Source organism: Narcine bancroftii, chromosome 1 (assembly GCF_036971445.1).
Source record: "Narcine bancroftii isolate sNarBan1 chromosome 1, sNarBan1.hap1, whole genome shotgun sequence".
Taxonomy (NCBI): Eukaryota; Metazoa; Chordata; class Chondrichthyes; order Torpediniformes; family Narcinidae; genus Narcine; species Narcine bancroftii.
The window spans coordinates 489,047,058-489,066,368 of NC_091469.1; the positions used below are offsets into that span (position 1 = coordinate 489,047,058).

The 19,311-nt window shown below is 45.6% G+C and overlaps 1 protein-coding gene and 1 long non-coding RNA gene across 4 annotated transcripts in view; one reads left to right on the forward strand and one right to left on the reverse strand.

Moving 5' to 3' along the window:
* Positions 1-19,311, forward strand: part of LOC138751984 (uncharacterized) — a 98,129-nt gene that overhangs the window by 36,835 nt on the left and 41,983 nt on the right. The window contains exon 3 of one of the 2 annotated variants that reach the window (XR_011350300.1): positions 12,347-12,548. The exons of the other annotated variant lie outside the window; for it this stretch is intronic. This is a non-coding gene — a long non-coding RNA (uncharacterized lncRNA). Of the gene's footprint in view, positions 1-12,346; positions 12,549-19,311 lie in introns of those variants that run through there. 2 annotated transcript variants of the gene reach the window in all.
* The window catches only part of slc39a4 (solute carrier family 39 member 4), an 86,574-nt gene that overhangs the window by 25,733 nt on the left and 41,530 nt on the right, over positions 1-19,311 (reverse strand). For both annotated transcript variants that reach the window (XM_069915102.1, XM_069915103.1), the window contains exons 4-5: positions 14,184-14,356; positions 660-834 (exon numbers count right to left, since the gene is read on the reverse strand). In XM_069915102.1, coding sequence (XP_069771203.1) covers positions 660-834; positions 14,184-14,356 — 348 coding nt within the window. The remainder of the gene's footprint in view (positions 1-659; positions 835-14,183; positions 14,357-19,311) is intronic.

Below are 19,311 nucleotides of genomic sequence, written 5' to 3' on the forward strand. Positions count from 1 at the left end.
CTCTGCATGTTGCAGCTGTAAAAAACTTTAGTTTGGCTGCACTTGGAATTCTGTGTGCACTTCAATTCGCTCCATTAACGAAGGATGTGGAAAGGGTGCAGAAGAAAGCTATCAGGATGTTGCCTGGTAGAGAGGGCATGCATTATGGGGAGAGACTGGGCGAACGTTACTTGTGCCAGCATCAGAGGCTGAGGGGACTTTTATCAAATACACGGAGGTGTATAAAATCACGAGAGACATTGATTTTACCCCAGAAAACATGCATGTAAGGCAAGAAGGGAGGGAAGATGTGCAGGGCAAATATTTCACAAAGCGAATGATAAGTGCCTGGAATCTCCCTCCTTTCTTCAGTCTCACCATCCTGTACTGTGTCTCATATCAAGAAAAGTTTTTACAGGTGATTTTCCAAAACACTTATAGCATTGCAAAGATTTAAAATGCCATTACTGCTGTAACTAGGCAATGTGGCTGTCAGCTTCAACACCTCCACATCCGTCCTGAAATGGGGTGACCAACACTGGATTAGAAAACACAGTAAAATCTTTAGATTTTCTTTCTTTAAAAGTGTTCCTCACGGAGGCATGGCACACACAAAGATTTAGATCACACATGTAACACTAAGGAGAAAATGATACATAATCATGCGTTGGAGGCCTCACTTTCCACTGTGGTCAGCTGAAATTTGGATCCTGCGTCTTCATGTGTTCTGGTGCAGGCCTGACTCAGAAGCTGCTGGATTAACGCAGGACTCAGTTGAACAAAATCGCTGTGGGAAATCATGCCATCAGCTGCAATCTGATGGATCGCCATTATATCACTGGAGCTAAAGCATTTCTGCACACAATGAAGAGGGAAGAGAGGCCTGATGTTAGACATGTCAACTCACATTATAACTTCCTAAATATGTTTTACTTGGGCAAGAGGCCCAAGAAAGCCCTTCAGTCAATACTCTAGAAGGATGAATATAGATATATTTTTAAAATTTTTCACACTATGAACCATACTGACCAAAATACACACAAACATTTCCCTCTTGAATGTACACAGTGTCATTTTCTCCCCTTTGCCCCCTCCCTTCCCTCCCTTCCCTCCTTTCCCTCCCTCCTTCACCCCCCATCCCACCCACTCAACGTTCAACATATACGATACATTAAACCCATTAAACAATGTCGTCACACAATGAAAATAAACAAGAAATTTGTGTCTTCTACTTTTACACACTGGGTCAGTTCATTTTGTCTTCTTCTCCTTGTCATTTTAGGCGGTGGAGGTCTGTGGTAGGACTTCTCTGTTGTGTTCCATGTACAGTTCCCAAATTTGTTCAAATACTGTGATGTTATTTCTTAAATTTATTTTTGATGATGGTGATAAACATGGACCATAGAAACAGCTTACACCTGTTCTGTCATTGAGATTCTCTCTCAAACCCATGTAATCACTTCATACCTGTAGCTGTGAAAGTTTTGCTTGCAATAAACCTACCTGGTTTTGAAACTTTGGTTTGACTTATCTGCATCAGCATCTTTCCGATTTCTTGGACTGTTACAGCGCTTATGATTGGCAGCAGCCACGAGGGGTTGCACACTCCAAGGAAGCGTAAGACTAGGGCAGGGCACAGGAAATGGGGGGAGAACACCCCCTCCTTTGAGAAGGAGAAACAGAGAAGATTACCGCATTGGATGGTGCCACAGCGGCAGACCAGTGAGGGGTTCTGCGGCTGAAAAAAACGCAGGCCCTGGGCTGTTGGTGACTTGAGGTGAGGAACACATACAGGCTGCGGGCTGCTGATGGCTGGTTGAGGGATTTACCCCGGGCAGCAGACTGCTGGAGGCTGGCCCGAGACTGGCTGAAGGGGAACCATGTATTGGTACTGGGATGCAAGAGCACTGAAGGTTTCCTGCGCGTGTTGGAGGTTTGGTTCTGGAGCTCAGGCTGATGTTGGTTTGGACTGGAGGATGTGTGGGTGCAGGGGCTGTGGTAGCACTGGAGGCAAATCCATGTACACTAGGTGACTCTAAGGTGACCTCTCTTTTAGAAACGAGAACATAAAAAATTACAGCACATTACAGGCCCTTTGGCAATCGATGTTATACTGACCCATATATTCCCTTCCCCGTAACCCTCTATTTTTCATCCATCTATGTTCCTGTCTCAGAGTCTCTTAAATTCCCCTAATGTTTCAGCGTCCATCACCATCCCTGGCAAGGCATTCCAGGCACCCATAATTCTTGTGTAAAAAACGTACCCCTGAACATTCCTCCCCTAAACGTTCCTCTCTTCACTTTGTACACATATCCTCTGGTGTTTGCTATTCCTGTCCTGGGAAAAAAGGTGCTGGCTGTCCATCTAATCTATGCCTCTCATAATCTTGTAGACCTCTATCATCCTTCTACACTCCAAAGAGAAAGTCTCAGCTCTGCTCACTTTACCTCATAAGACTAGTTTTCCAATCCAGATAACATCCTGGTAAATCTCTTTTGCACCCTTTCCACAGCTTTTACATCCTTTCTATAATAAGGTGACCAGACCTGAACACAATCCTCCAAGTGTGGTCTCACCAAAGATTTGTAGCCTTGTAACATGTCCTCTTGACACTGTTTTGAATATTTTATTTTTGATTTTCAAAGACTCATAAATTCAGACAACAATACACTTTCTTACAATGCTGATGTATAACATACTGAGTCTGTTTTTCCCCTCCCTATCTCCTTCCCCCATTCCCCAATACAACCAAGAATAAAGTTATACAGGTACACAATCCTTTATCGGGACATCTAAAATCTGGAAAGCTCCAAAAACCGGCATTTTTTTCCTGGTGCTGGTAGAGCGGAGGGAGGGGAGAGAGAGAGAGAGAGACAGAGACAGCAGTGCGACTAGGTTGGGTGGGTGGTGGGGGGGGGGGGAGAGAGACGGCAACACGACTCAGGCAGGGGAGAGAGATGGCAATGCAACTCGTGCGGGTGAGGAGTGAGAGAGACAGTAGCGTGACTCGGGTGGGCGAGGGGGAAGAGATGGAAGCGCGACTCGGGTGGGTGAGGGGGAGAGAGATGCCAGTATGGCTGGAAGGGGATGGATACGGCAGCACAATTTGGGTTGGTTTAAATCTTTTGTTCTGAAATCCGGAAAAATCTGAAATTTGGAACACACTGTCCCCCAAGGATTCCAGATAAAGGATTGTGTACCTGTATAAATTATACGAAGAAAAAAACAAGACCATGTCATATGCGCCATGTCCCACCTCTTCGATTCCAATCGTTTTCCTGCTGAGACGAGTTACCTCATTTCCTTCATTCCGAAAGGGTGAAAATTAAGTCTGTTTACCTATGAGTTTCAGACAGGGTTGCCACACTCTAACAAATGTATCCTATTTCCTCCTTACATGATTTTCTTCAGAGAAATGCAACTGTGCATTTCCATATTCCATCATGTAATATTTAGTTGGGAGTCAGACTTCTACTTGCCAAGATGACCTTCACAAACTAAATTTGGTATTTGGACAGTTTAAAACACATGTCCATAATGTTCCTCAGAAAGTACAATTCCAGATCCTGTGGAAAATCCATTTTTGTAATTTTTTTCAGAATGTCCCCCAGGTCCTCCCAGAAGGATCTCACCTTTGTACACAGCCAGGTTGAATAGATAAAGGTTCCAATCTCCACACCACACCTAAAGCACATTTCCGAGATTTCTGATTTAGATTTATGTAATTTTTGTGGTGGGAAGAACAGTTGATGCAAGAAATTGTATTGCACTAACCTGTACCTGGCATTAATGACTGCTGTCATGCTATCCAGACACAGATCTGACCAGCACCCCTTATGGATTGCTGTGCCTAATCTGATTCCCACCTTTCCCTCAACCTTTGTAACCTTTGGGCCCTCACTTTGGAATATGCAATACATCATCGAAATAAACTTGCGCACATTCCTCCGAATTAGATCCTCCATGTCACTACATTTTGCAACTGCTCGAAAGACATGAGCTGCCCTCGTTTGTAACAATCCTCGATACACATGATCCCCCTCTGGCACCAGGTGTCTAGGATCTTATTGTCCAGATATTAAGTTCTTCTAGGTCAAGGGCATTTTGGGGGATACCCCCACCTTCAATACAATGCATTGATTTATTCTTTACCATAACTGAAGTACATGCTTTAGTGTGGAGTTATCCGTTTTCTTCGAAATTAGAGTCCAATTTAAATATATACTCTCCTGCTATTTTTTCACCTACTGCATGCAATTCAATTTGTGCCCAGGAAAGGGGGTCTCCTTCCTCAAAAAGTGTGGAGATAAACTTCACCTGGGCTGCCCAGTAATATTTTTTGAAATCTTGCAATTTTAAATCCCCCAATTTGTAATCCCAGGTCAACTTTTCCATGGAGATTCTAGCCACTCTACCGTTCCACAAGAACTTTTTGACATATCTGTTGAGCATCTTAAAGAAGCCCTGGGTCAATGGAATAGGTAACGGCTGAAATAGATATTGTCGTCTTGGCATCACCTTCTTTTTAACACAGTTGACTCTGCCCACCAGTTATGGGCAGAGTTCTCCATCTACTGAGGTCCTCCTCAATCTTCCAGAGGTAAGGGTGATAATTAAGTTTGTATAAATTACGTAAATCCTTGTCTACATTTATCCCCAGATATTTAATGTCTTCTTGCGGCCATTTGAATTGACTTCCCTGTTGATATTGTCTATAGCAACCCCCCCCCCCCCCCCAACTTTATCAGAGGCATGATCTCACTCTTGTCCAGATTTACCTTATAGCCCAAGCCACTCCCATAATCCTCCTTTGTGGTCCTCAGCCTGGCCAACAATTCCCCCCCCCCCCGCAACCCACCCGGGTCCGTCAAATGTACTAACACGTCATCAGCAAATAAGTTGATTTTGTGTTCCACCTGCCCACCTTGAGCCCCTTTATGTCTGGATCCTGCTGAATGGCTCCTGCAATGGTATGAACAGTGCTGGGGACAATAGACAGCTCCGCCTACTGGACCTACTCAATGAAAACACTGGAGACATCTGCCCATTTGTAAAAATTCGAGCTTGGTGTTTATAGCAGAGTGTCCTAACTCAATTAATAAATGTTTGTCCCAGTCCAAATTTCTCCACTACCTTGAACAAAAAGTCCCACTCAAATCTGTCAAAGGCTTCTCCACATCCAGAGCTATGGCCACTCATGAATCCACCCCTGACTGTAACATGAAGCAATCTAGCTACGTTGTTTGCTGATTGCCTCTTTTCTACAAATCCAGTTTGATTTAGCGCTAACCTATTGGCCAAAGCTTTTGCTCTGATTTTATAAACTACATTTAATAGTGAGATGGGCTTTTAAAGGGGTTCAATGAGTTTCTTAACTCTTGAACTCAATCCCCCTATTAATGAAGCCCAGATCCCATAGGCATCTTAACTATCCTATCGACCTGTGCAGCGATCTTGAGGGATGCATGGATTTGGACCATAAGGTCTCTCTGTTCATCCACACTCTTAACTAACTGACCATTAACCTTGCACTCAGCCTTCTGGTTTGTCCTTCCAAAACTCCACATCCTGTCTATATCCTCTTGTAACCTTCTACAACTTTCAGCTCCATCCACAACTCCTCCAACCTTTGTATCATCTGCAAATTTTCTAACCCATCCTTCTGCCACTTCATCCAGGTCATTTATAAAAATCACAAAGAGCAGGGGTCCCAGAACAGATCCCTGCGGCCCCTCCACTAGTCAACGACCTCCAGGCAGAATACTTTCCTTCCACTACTACTCTCTGCTTTCTACCTACAAGCACCACTAGGTTCAGGAATAGCTGCAACCCCTCCACCATCAGACTCCACAACAGAGACTCAGTTGAGGACTTTATTGATTTTCTTATGTTCTCTCTGTATGGAACAGTCAGTTTGTTTATATTTGTTAACTGTTCACAGTTCTTTTATTTGTTTACATGTTTTATGCTGTGAACAATTTATTTTTTGCAATACTAATAAGTAATGATTCTGCCTCACCCACAGGAAAAAAATAATCTCAGGGTTTTAGGCGATGTGTCTAACATTAACTCTGAAATCTGAACCTGAATCCTTCTTGGACACCCCCGACAAATTCAGCCCCATCCATCCTTCTTGCATTCAGGAAATGCCAGTCAATATTAGAAATGTTGAAATCACCCATAACTACATTTCCTGCGCCATTCCAAAATCTGCTGCTTATCTGTTCCTCGGTGTTCCGAGGGCTGTTTGGGGGCCTATTAGACGACTCCCCGCACAGTGATAGATTCCTTCCTATTTCTGACTTCCAACTTCTGCTTCTCTTTCTCTGACCGCAAGAGGGGCTTCAGGAAATTTTTGCCGATGGAAAATCTATCTGCCTTACAGTAGACAGAAGCAAATTTTGTGTAATATTGCACTGGTTTTATTACATGACAAAAAAGGAATCTTGGAGTATAATTTTGTTTTCATACAACATTGGACAATGCAGCACAGGAACAGATCCTCAGCCTCACGATGTCTGTGCTGAACAAATAAACTAAAACCCTGCTGCCTCCATCTGATAAAAATATCCCTCCACATTCATGTCTATCAAGAAGCTTCTTAAATACTCTTTTTGTATCTGCTTCCTCCACTACCCGGGTCAGCCAGTTCCAGGCACCTGCCACTCTCCACATCAAATATTTGTCCCGAATGTCTCCCTTAAAATACCCCGCCCCCATATGATTACGTCCTTTTATTTAGACACACGGCATGGTAACTGGCCATTCTGGCCCATGAGTCTGTGTCACCCAATTACACACAATTGACATATAACCTCCCGGAAAACTGGAGCCCCCAGGGAAAACCCATGCAGACACAGGGAGAATGTACAAACTCCTTACAGACAGCCCAGTTTTGAACTCCGGCCCAAATCACTGGCTCTGACAGTGTCGCGCTGACCGCTACATCAACCGTGCTGTCCCTGATGGCCTAGATTTAATCTTGAGATTGGGCTTGCTGTTGTGGACCCTTACCAGAAGAAATATTTTCCTTGTATCCTCTAAAATGATTATTTTAAATACTAAATATCTCAGTTAGATTATAGAGCATACAACAGAACAGCACAAAAATAGGTCCTTCTTCCCACGTCTGCGCCAAACACAATGTCCAAATCAAGCTGCTTGACCCTGATTGATATCCCTCCACCCTCCTTCATGGTCTTGTGTCAATCTAGAAGCCTCTTAAACACAACTACTGATTCTGCATCCACAACTACACCTGGAAGCCTGTTCAGGGCACCCGCCACTCCCCCCTCTTCCCCAGCTCATCGCCCTTGAACTTCCTCCCCCTCATCTGAAAGACATGCCCTCCAGTGTGTGATGTTTTGGCCCTGGGAGAAAGATAAAAGTTTCTGACTGCCCACTCTATCACTGCCTCTCATAATTTTATAAACTTCTGTGAGGACTCCCCTCAGTCTTTAGCATTCCACAGAAAACAACCCAAGCTTGTTCAATTTCTCCCCAAGAACCAGACTCTCTAATCCAAGCAACATCCTAGTAAACCTTATTTGAACCCTTTGCAAGCCTCCATATTCTTCCTGTATTCCAAAGCGTTATAAATGGTAACATGACTTCCTTATGTACTCAGTATCCTGCCCAATGAAAGCAAGCAGGCCATATGCCTTCTTTACCATCCTTATCAAAGTCATAACAGCCCTTTCAGCCCTGTTTGCCCACGCCAACTAAATTAATGGGCTCATACTAGTCCCATATTTTTTAAACATACATAGAACATTACAGCACAGTACAGGCCCTTCTGCCCTTGATGTTGTGCCAACCTATATATTCCTACCAAAAAAATACTAAAACCTTTCTACCTCATAACCACCTATTTTTCTTAACCATATAACCACTTACAGCACAGAACAGGCCAGTTCGGCCCTACTAGTCCATGCCGTAGCAAATCCCCACCCTCCTAGTCTCACTGACCAGCACCCGGTCCATACCCCTCTAGTCCCCTCCTCTCCATGTAACGATCCAGTCTTTCCTTAAATGTAACCAATGATCCCGCCTCGACCACGTCTGCCGGAAGCTCATTCCACATCCCCACCACCCTCTGCGTAAAGAAATTTCCCCTCATGTTCCCCTTATAATTTTCCCCTTCAATCTTAAACCATGTCCTCTAGTTTGAATCTCCCCCTTTCTTAATTGAAAAAGCCTATCCACATTTACTCTGTCTGTCCCTTTTAAAATCTTAAACACCTCTATGAAGTCCCCTCTCAATCTTCTACGCTCCAGAGAAAAAAGCCCCAGTCTGCACAACCTTTCCCTGGAACTCAGACCCTGAAATCCTGTCAACATTCTCGTGAACCTTCTCTGCACTCTCTCTATTTTGTTTATATCTTCCATCCATGTGCCTGACTAAGAGTCTCTTCAATGCCCCCAGTGTTTCAGTATGGCATTCCAGGCACCCACACCCCTGTGTAAAAAAAAACTTACCCCTGTTGTCTCCCTTAAACTTCCCTCCCTTCACTTTGTACATATGTCCTGTGGTGTTTGCTACTTCTGCCCTAGGGAAAAGGTGTTGGCTGTCCACCCTGTCTGTGCCTCTCATAAACTTGTAGATCTCTATTAAGTCTCCTCTCATCCTTCTTCGCTCTAGATAAAAGTCCCAGCTCTGCTCACCTTGCCTTACAAGACATTTTCTAATCCAGACATCATCCTGGTAAATCTCCTCTCCACCCTCTCCATAGCTTCCACATCCTTCCTATAATGAGATGACCAGAACTGAACACAATACTCTTAAGTGTGGTCTTAGCAGAGATTTGTAGAGTTGCAACATGACCTCTTGTCTCTTGAACGCAATCCCTCTATTATTGAAGCCCAGCATCCCATTGACCTTCTTAACTATCCTATCAACCTGTGCAGTGACCTTGAGGGATGTATGGTTTCGGATCCCAAGGTCCCTCTGTTCATCCACACTATTAGGTAACCAACCATTATCCCTGCAGAGCTGCAACATGACATTTTGACTCTTGAACTCAATCCCCTATTAATGAAACCTTTCTGGCACACAAGTGTATGCTGCCCAAATACTCCAAATAACCTACAAGCCCTGTAAGTTTTGGAGGGTGGGAGGAAACTGGAGCACTCGAATAAACCCACACAGACAGAAGGAACTGGTGCTGTAATAGCGTTGTGCTAACCATTATGCTACTGTACTGCCTCAACTGCTACGCTAACCCAGCCACTCCTTTTTTCCTGTGTTTGTCCCATTTCCCTCTAAACCTATCGTATCCACGCATCTGTCAAATGGTTTCCTAAACTTTGCAAGAGTACCTGGCTCAACCACCTCCTCTGGCAGCTTATGGCCAAGATTATTTCTATTTCCTGATTCTGCCATTATTTTCAATTAGATTTCAGATTTATTGTCAAGAGTACATGCATGACATCACATACAACTCTGAGATTCTTTTTCCTAACGTAAGAGTCCTTAAATGTTGTTGAGGAGTCATAGGGAGTAGGAACAGGCGTAGGCCAAAAATGGCCCATCGAGCCTGCTCCGCCATTCAATACGATCATGGCTGATCTAATTTATGACCTAACTCCACCTACCTGCCTTCTCCCCATATCCCCTAATTCCTCTATCACCTCATTCAGCCCATCGAGCCTGCTCCGCCATTCAATACAATCATGGCTGATCTAATTTATGACCTAACTCCACCTACCTGCCTTCTCCCCATATCCCCTAATTCCTCTATCATGTAAAAATTGATCTAACCGAATTTTAAATATGTTTAATGAAGCAGCCTCAACCACTTCACTGGATAGAGAATTCCAAACATTCACTACTCTGATGGTGGAGGGGTAGCTGCTGTTCCTCAACCTGGGGGTGCGAGTCTTGTGGCACCTGTACCTCTCTCCTGATGGCAGCAGCGAGAACTGAGTGTGTGCTGGGTGGTGTGGATCCTTGATGATTACTGCTCTCTGACAACAGCGTTGTTGGGGAAGGTTTTGCCTGTGATGTCCTGGGCTGTGTCTACTACCTTTTGCAGAGTTTTATGGTCAAGGGTATTGGTGTTCCCACACCAGGCCATGATGCAGCCAGTCAGCACACTTTCCACCGCACATGTGTAGAAATTTGCCAGAGTTTCCAATGTCATACCAAACCTCTGCAAACTCCTGAGGAAGTAGAGGCATTTTCGTCACAATGCCATTAATGTGTATGATCCAGGAAAGATCCTATACCCCAAGAACTTAAATTTGCTCACCCTCTCCACCTCTGATCCCCCAATGACCACTGAATCGTGCACCTCTAGTTTTCCCTTCCTGAAGTCAACAATCAGCTCCTTGGTTTTGGTGATATTGAGTGTGAGGTGATTTTTGGGTGTTCTGATCTGAACAAATGATGGCACCAACTCGAATGGCACTCCAAAAATAGTTTTAGCAGATACTTCTGAAAAGTTCATCCTCTTGAATGCACAATACCATATTACAAGACACCTCTGCCCCCTGCTGGTCAGATATTGGTTATTTGGGTTGTCGATCCCCAGCCAAATTTTCGTAACTTTTCCAAGTCATCAAAATGTAAACATTGGGTAAAATGAACACTACAAATCGCTGTCACATCTTTACCCTTGAACCAAGAAAACCTTAAATTGTTTACGTTCACCTCATTCACACAGGTCCAGCAACAGTTGTTATCCCTACACTATCAGACTCCTACACAACAAACACAAAGACTCATTTAAGGCCTCTAACTTTCAACATTATTTATTATTGAATATTTATTTCCTGTATTGCTCATTTGCTTGCACTTGTTTCTTACTTACATTTCTCTCTTTTGTATATGTATCTTTTCTTAAGGGTAGTAGTTAGGGCAAACCTGCTGTACCGCTATGATCGAGATAGGCGTTAGAATGTCACAGAGCCAGTGATCGGGGCCGGGGTTCAAAATCACGCTGTCTAAAAGGAGTTTGCATGTTCTCCTCATGTCTTTGTGGGGTTTTCCCCGGGGGCTCCAGTTTACTCCCACTATTCAAGAACATACCGGAGGTTACAGGTTAATTGGGTGTAATTTGGCGGCACGGGCTCGTGGACCAAAAGGGCCTGTCACTGTGCTGTGTGTCTAAATTTAAAAATGTTCAATTTAAGTTTAAATTTACAGTATTTTTGCACTACCAATAAGTAGAAATTCTGCATGGCCCGCAAATAAAAGAATCTCAGGGTTGTATGTGATGTCATGTATATTCTCTTACAATAAATCTGAACTTTGGGGAATAAATACGGAAAGTGCTTGAAGTACTCAGCAAGTCAGGCAGCATCTTCAGAGAAAGAAAATAGAATTAATGTTGCAGAAGGATTATGGTGGAAAACCATTGACTGAGTTCCTCAAGCATTTATGTTTTCACTGCAATCTCAGAGTCTGCAGACTTTCGTGTTTCACTCCATTCAGTTGCTCCATTGCTAAATCTCTTCAGAGGATGCCTACCTACCCTTAAGAAGTTCTCCTCTTCGAAGGGAGTTCTGCGAGAGCCTCTCTCTCTGCTCCCCATCTGCACTCCCTGCTGCTGTTAAACACTACGACTGGCTACTCACCAAGATTTCCTTCTAATGCCACGTGTCCTTCCTGGCTACTTGTCTCCAGCTTTGTGCTCCTCCCCCTCCCCTTTCTTTCCTTCTCCCCAGCCTCTAATTCAGGCGCCTGCCTGCTTTATACTCAGACCTTGAAGAAGGCCTCAGGCCCAAAACGTCAGTGGTATATCTTTACCTCCTATGGACACAATGCGATCTGCTGAGTTCCTCCAGTATTTCTGTTTTCTCACTACAATCACAGCGTATGCAGACTTTCAGGTTTCATCCCAGTATATTCATAATCAAATAAGGAGACCAGAATTAAATGCAGTAGTTCAGGTTACCAGTGGTTCTCAACATTCTTTTTCCACTTACATACCACCTTACTAATCGTAGAGCACCTACGGCATACTTGAGGTAATATGTGAGTTGGAATAAAATGGTTGAGAACCACTGCTCTATACTTAAGTGGCCCGACTAATGAAGGAGAGTGTGCCAAATGCCTCCTTCACCGCACTGTTTGAGTCACTATTTTCAGGGAACTCTCTGAGCTGCAACACCCCCAGGGATCTGTAAGTACTGCCTTGGTTTAACCTCCCAAAATTCAGCACCCCGAGACCGGAGAGCGACTGGCTGGCAGGACTACATTTTCACTGCAATCACAACGTCTGCAGACTTTTGTGTTTCACTCCGACTTGAAATGTTAATTTCGTGTCTTCCTCCACAAATGTTGCTGAGTATAGAATTGTCACTTTTTATTTCATGATTTCCAGTAATTGCTTTTTTTTCTACTTTTCTATTTTAAATTTAGACATACAGCACGGTAACTGGCCCTTCGGGCCACAAGCCTGTGCTGCCCAGTTACACCCAATTAACCTATGAACCCTGTACATTTAAAAGGCTGGGAGGAAACTGGAATGTCCGGAGGAAATCCACTGTCATCTTGCTGGAATGAAGAATTAAATGAGCTTACAAAGTGATGTGGTCTAATTAAACACATATTGGTGCTGGCAAATGGAAAATAAAGTGGAAAGTGTTGTTAATTACTTTGGTAGGGGAAAAAAATTGGTAAAAGTGGATGTACAGACGGATCCCTGATGTAAATGAAACACATATAAAATGCTCACAGCCAGCAACCAGAAAGGCAGTTAGTCAGCTTTTATTGAAAAGAATGTTGGAGAGCGCTAACTTGCTAAATACTTAATAAGGCTTTGGTGAGACCACACCTAGAGCAGTGTATGACGTTTCCATCTGTCTCAGGGCATGTTACAGTAATTTAATTTCTACTCTTGCAGCTGGTGTATCTTACATCCCTGTGGGGCTGTAGCAAGTAGGCATTTTGGTGCATCTGTATGTTGTATTCAGGACAGCACAGTTAGTGTAGCAGTCAATGCAACACTATTTACAGTGCCAACAACCTGGGTTCAAATCAGACACTGTCTGTAAGGAGTTTGTCCATTTTCCTCCCACCCTTCAAAACTTACAGGGGTTTGTAGATTAATTGGGTGGCACAGGCTCATGGGCCAGAAGGGCCCGATACTGGGCTGTATGTTTACATATTTACATTTTAGATGTGTCTCTTGCCCAGAGTAGGGGCATCGGTAACTAGAAGACATAGGGTGAAGGTGGGGGATGGGGCGCAGAGATTTAGCAGGAACCCGAGGGGTAACTTTTTTTTTACACAGGTGTATGGAATGGCAGAAACAATTAAATGGATACATGGATAGGATTAGAGTAGCCATTCTCAAGGGGGCCCTACGGACACATTTAGGTGGAGGGGGGTGGGCTGAAATCCTAGATGGTTTTATGTCATCATAGGACAGAAGAAATGAACTAAATGACTGCTTCACAGGGAATGGGGGCTCCTAAGGTGCAGAGTCCTAAGGTGGGCATAGCCAAAAAAGGTTGAGAATGCCTGCTTTCGAGGAGGATGGGCCAAATGCAGGTAAGGTGGCACTAGTGTGTGGGACATTTTGGTCAGTGTGGGCAAGTTGAGCCGGAGAGCCTGTTTCCACACAGTATGTCTCCATAAATGAGAGGTAATGTATTTGAAACATGCAAGTGAGAGGTGGCTTCTGCAAATAGGGTGGCACGATTACCATAGTGGTTAGCACAACAGTTGTATCATAGTTACCCACTTCAACCAGAAAGCCTCACTTACACTCATTCCATCTGTCTGCGTTTGGCCCACATCCCTCTCTATTCATCCACGTATCCATCCAAATGTTTCTTACCCTTGGGACACCAGCCATTTTTAACCTTTCATAATGTATACTCCAGACTGGGTCCATGGGTAAACCACAGTCCAAACACCAGTACGAACCAGCTGGTGGTTGGGTATAAAACTAGTCCCAGAAAACGGATGCAAGGTATATGCGCTTTTTTGTAGTCCCTGAAAACGGTAACACAAGAGTAAATGCGCTTGTTGGTAGTCCCTGAACACAGACGTAGGGAGAATGTGCAAACTCCTTCCAGACAGTGCCTGACTCGAACCCAGGTCGCACCAACCCTGCCGTCCTCTGGTAACGCTGATGAGTCCAACCTGAAGAGAACATGGTAATCCCAAAACTAAAGCCTGAAATAGCTCAAGCTGGGGGCCCTGACAGATTGTCACTAACGATTAATTGCTGTAAGATGCATAGCATTACCCGATCCCAGGCATCCTCCTCATGGCTGTGACCTGACAGCTCATTGGACCGATGTTCATGATGGTCCTCATGCTGGTGATCTTCACTGACGTCCTCTTTCCAAAGGCTCTCATTGCTCCCATGGTCTTGGTTATGATTACCTAAACCAATTTTATCCATCAAGTCTTCAAGGTCTGAAATGAAAGAAAGAACCCCTAGCATTTATATCCTCCTCCACTAAACTCAGATTTCCTGTTCTTCCCACTGACCCCCCACCCTCCCCACCACTCTACAACTTTGCCCTGAAGGAAGAATAAATATAATTTACATGGTCAAAATTGCAAAAAGATAAAGAACAAAGGGATTTCAAGTCAAGTTTATTGTCACCTGATTGTACAAGTGGTGTCACAGGTAGATAGGGTTGTAAAGAGAGCTTTGCCCTTCATAAATCAAAGTATTGAGTATAGGAGTTGGGATGTTAGGGTAAAGTTGTATAAGACGTTAGTGAGGCCAAATTTGGAGGATTGGTGACCTAACTACAGGAAAGGTATCAATAAGATGGAATGAGTGCAAAGATGATTTACTAGGATGTTGCCCAGACATCAGGAACTGATTTACATGGTAAGGTTAAACAGGTTAGGACTTTATTCCTTGGAATGTAGAAGAACGAGGGGAGATTTGATGGAGGTATTTAAAATTATGAGGGGGATAGACAAAGTAAATATAGATTGGCATTTTCCACTTAGGGTGAGATACAAACCAGAGGACATGGGTTATGGGTGAAAGAGGAAAAGTTTAGGGGGAACTTCTTCACACAGTGAGCGGTGGGGGTGTGGAACGAGCTGAAGTGGTGAATGTGGGCTCAATTTTAACATTTAAGAGGAATTTGGACAGGTCCATGATGGAAGAGGTATGGAGGGATACAGACTGGGTGCAGGTCAGTGGGACTAGGTCGAAAAATTGGTTCGACACAGACTAGAAGGGCTAAAGGAGCCCGTTTCTATGCTGTAACCCAGCGAAACAGTGTTCTCCGGTCCTCAGTGTAAAACACCACAAACACACAATCAGAAAGAACACACATACAGACAAACAATACATACGAAGGTCAAGTATTTCATCAAAACAAATAAATATTGTTTCATGAATATGAGAATCTTGGATGGTTAGTGTGAGCAGTTCCTGTGGTCATTCAGGATTCTCACTGCCTGTGGGAAGAAACTGTTCCTCAGCCTGGTGGTGCAGGCTCTGATCCTCCTGGATCTCTTTCCCCAAAGGGAACAACTGAAAGATGTGTGTGGGATGGAAGGGATCCTCAATAATATTGCACGCCCTCTTCAGATGATGATCCCGGTAGATCACATCAATGGTGAAGAGGGAGCCCGAGTCACCAAACTAGCTCACAAATGCAGTGAAACATTCTATGGTTCTATGGCTCATTTTATACAGTTCAGAGAAGGTTCATAGAACATTACAGCACACATTTGTCTCTTCGCCCCACAATGTTACACTGACCTATGTAAATATATTCCACAAAAATCTAGCCCATCCATACTGCACACCCATTACTCTCTATTTTTCATACATCCACATGCCTTTTTAAATGTCTTGCTTATCCCAACCTCCACCACCACCCTTGACTGGATTCCAAGCACCCACACTCTCTGTGTGAAGGGCAGCACGGCTAACCATAGCAGTTAGTGCAATGCTGTAACAGCACCAATAATTAGGGCTGGTGTTCAAATCCCACACTGTCTGTAAGTAGTTTGTATGATCTCGCCATGTCTGCGTGGGTTTTACCAAGGGCTCTGGTTTTCTCCCACCATTCAAAATGTTCTGGGGGTTGTAGGTCAATTGAGTATAATTGGGCGGCACGGGCCTATGGGCTGAAAGGGCCTGTTACCGTGCTGTGCATCTAAATTTAGATTTGAAACTTACCTCTGACATTTCCCCTAAACTTTCCTCCTCTCACCTTAAACAAGCATCTGGCATTTTCGATTGTCACCCTCCTTATACAGTATACCTCTCACCCCTTGTTGCTCCAAAGAAGAAAGCCAAAGACATGTTCTCCAATCCAGGCCATCTTGGTAAATCTCTTCTGCATCCTCTAAAGATTCTACATCCTGCTTGGGATTTTGTTTTATCCTTTTCTCGGGCACCTATCAATCACTTGGGGAAATGGTTGGATCGCCTAGTGGCCACCCATTTCAATTCCCTTGCTGACCTGTCTGTCCATGTATACTGCCAGACTGAGACCACCTGAAAATTTGAGGAACAATACCCCATCTTCTATCTGGGCACCCTCCACTGGATGGCATTAGCATTACATTTCAATTTAAATATAGACATACAGCACAGTATCAGGCCATTTCAGCCCACAAGTCCATGCCACCCAATTTACACTCAATTAACCTACACACCCAGTACGTTTCAAACAGTGGAGGAAACCAGAGTCCCCAGACAGGGGGAGAATGTACAAACTCTTTACAGACAGTTTGGGATTCGAACCCCAGTCATAGAAACATAGAAGATAGGAGCAGGAGTAGGTCATTCGACCCTTCGAGCCTGCTCCGCCATTCAACGAGATCATGGCTGATCTTAAAGTTCAGTACCCCGTCCCCGCCTTCTCTCCGTAACCTTTAATCCATTGGCCTGATTGCTGGTGCTATAAAGGTGTTGCACTAACAGCTATGCCAACCACACTGCCCACATTGACTTCTCTGGCTTTCATTAAAATCACGCCCCCAACTTCTTCCTTCCAACCACCACCAAACCACCCCCCTCCGTTGCCTTCCCCCAGCATTGTATCTCCTTTGTCTCCTTTCACAAAGCCAAAGTCAATTCTCCCCTCTCCCCTTACCATATCCAATTAACACCTTGTGTTGGTCTGGACTCCAACACATACTGCTTCAACTATGGCCTGGGCCTCCTTCTCGACAGAGGAGTGTCGGCTCTCAGGACCCTGGAGGGTTCTGGAGAAGAAGGTTACCGGCCGGCCGGCCTGGTTCAAAGTGGCTGCCAGTGCAAAGTCAGACGCTTCACTTTCAACTTGGAACAGAATGGACTCATCGATGGCGTGCAGCGTTGCAGCAGCGATGTCCAATTTGATGCGGTCGAAGGCCGCTCTGGCTTTGGTTGACAGGGAGAAGGAGGTGGTCTTGATGAGTGGCCGTGCCTTGTCGGCATAGTGTGGAACCCATTGGCCATAGTAGGAGAAAAAGCCCAGGCAGCGTCTGAGTGCCTTCTGGTTGTGGGGGGGGGCAAGTCCATGAGGGGACACATGCAGTCAGGGTCTGGCATTACCACCCCGTTCTCCACCACACAACCCAGAATTGCGAGCCGAGTGGTCCGGAAGACACACTTGTCGAAATTATAGGTCAAGTTCTGCCGAATTGCAGTCTGAAAAAATTTCTCAAGGTTGGCTCATGATCCTCTGTGTTATGGCCGCAGATGGTGACATTGTCCAGATACAGGAAAATAGCAGTCAGCCCATTCTGGTCCACCATCCGGTCCATTTCCCGCTGGAAGACCGCGACGCCATTTGTGACCCCAAAAGGTACCCTGAGGAATTGATACAACCACCCATTCACTTCGAAGGCCGTGAAAGATTGGTCTTCTCGGCTGATCTGGAGCTGGTGATAGGCCAAACGTAAGTCAATAGTGGAGAACACGCGGTATTGGGCGATCTGATTCACCACATCCATGATCCGTGGGAGGGGGTACGCATCCAAAAGTGTGAAGCGGTTGATTGTCTGGCTGTAGTCAACCACCATCTGCGGCTTCTCCCAGTTTTTAACAACCACCACCTGGGCCCTCCATGGACTCGAGCTAGGTTTGATAATGCCCTTGTCCACCTCGCTTGTGATAAATTTCCTGTGTTCATAACTATATTGCCGGCTTTTGGTGGCTGCAGGCTTCCAGCCAGGGATGAGGTTTGCGAAGAGCGCTGGCGGAGCAACTTGGAGTGTGGAGAGGCTACAGGTGAGACCCCGGGGTGCGGGGTTGAGTGGTTCGGGCTGCCGCTGGCAGGAGGCTTCCAGGGTGGAGTGGTTACAGACAGAGAGAGAAGTGTGAGGCCTCCTAAAGTGCAGGGAAATGGTTTGAAACTGGCACTGAAAATCCAGTCCCACCAATACAGGGGCACACAGTTGGGGAAGGATTAATAGTTCAAAGTCTGTGAACGTGATGCCCTGGACTTTCAGGGTCGCCATGCAGTACCCCTTTACCCCAGTCAAGTGCGATCTGGTCGCCAATGAAATCCTCTGGGCAGTGGGGAGAATAGCCAGTCCGCAATGGCAGGCCAGGTCTGGACGGATAAAACTGTCAGTTGACCCCGAGTCAAATAAGCAATTGGTACGGTGTCCATGCACTTTAATCAGTTCCATTGCTTTTGTGAGGGGATGGGGAAAGTCCTGGTCTAGGGTTACTGATGCTATGACTTGTAATGGGGACTGTGGAGTCTTACATGATGACGTCACGCAACGTGTGGATGGTGACGTCACAGAAACAGTCGGGCCGGAGCAGTCAGTGTTGAGGAGTTGGTGCTGCTGCCTGCAGCCTGCTGGGGGTGTTGGCCAGTCAACGGTAAGTGCTGGGGGTCGCTATTTGCTGTCGGCGGTGGGGCGGTCAGTCGGGTGGTCATCGGCAGTCGTGGTGGTGGGTACCGTGTCGGTTGCGTCAGCAGCGTCAGTAGCGGTGGTGGGTACCTGGTTGGCTGCCTCGGTGGTGGCATGTCCTTGGTCGGCAGCGGCGGCGGGTCCCTGGTCAGCAGTGGCGGTAGTGGCGGCAGCGGGCTCAGCGGTGATGGCGGCGGCGGGCTCAGCGTGATGGTGGCGGCGGGTCCCTGGTTGGCAGCGGCGGCAGCCATTGAAGTCGGGGCTGGGGCCTGGTCGAACGTTGCTTCGTGAGGGAGGGTGAAGCAGGCCAACGTCATTGCAGCGAGGGTGGGTTGTACCTTCCGCGTTCGGCGTCTGCCCGCGATGTCAGGCGCTGCCGTGTGGTGGTGCCCTCACTCTCATTGGACAAGAGCTCTGAGGAAGAAATGTTTGAATGGGAGGGTGGCAGTTGGGCTTCACACGAGGCACTGTGTTTGACGGTGGCCATTTTGGAGCAACAGACTACAGCAAAGTGCCCGTTTTTAAGGCACCATCTG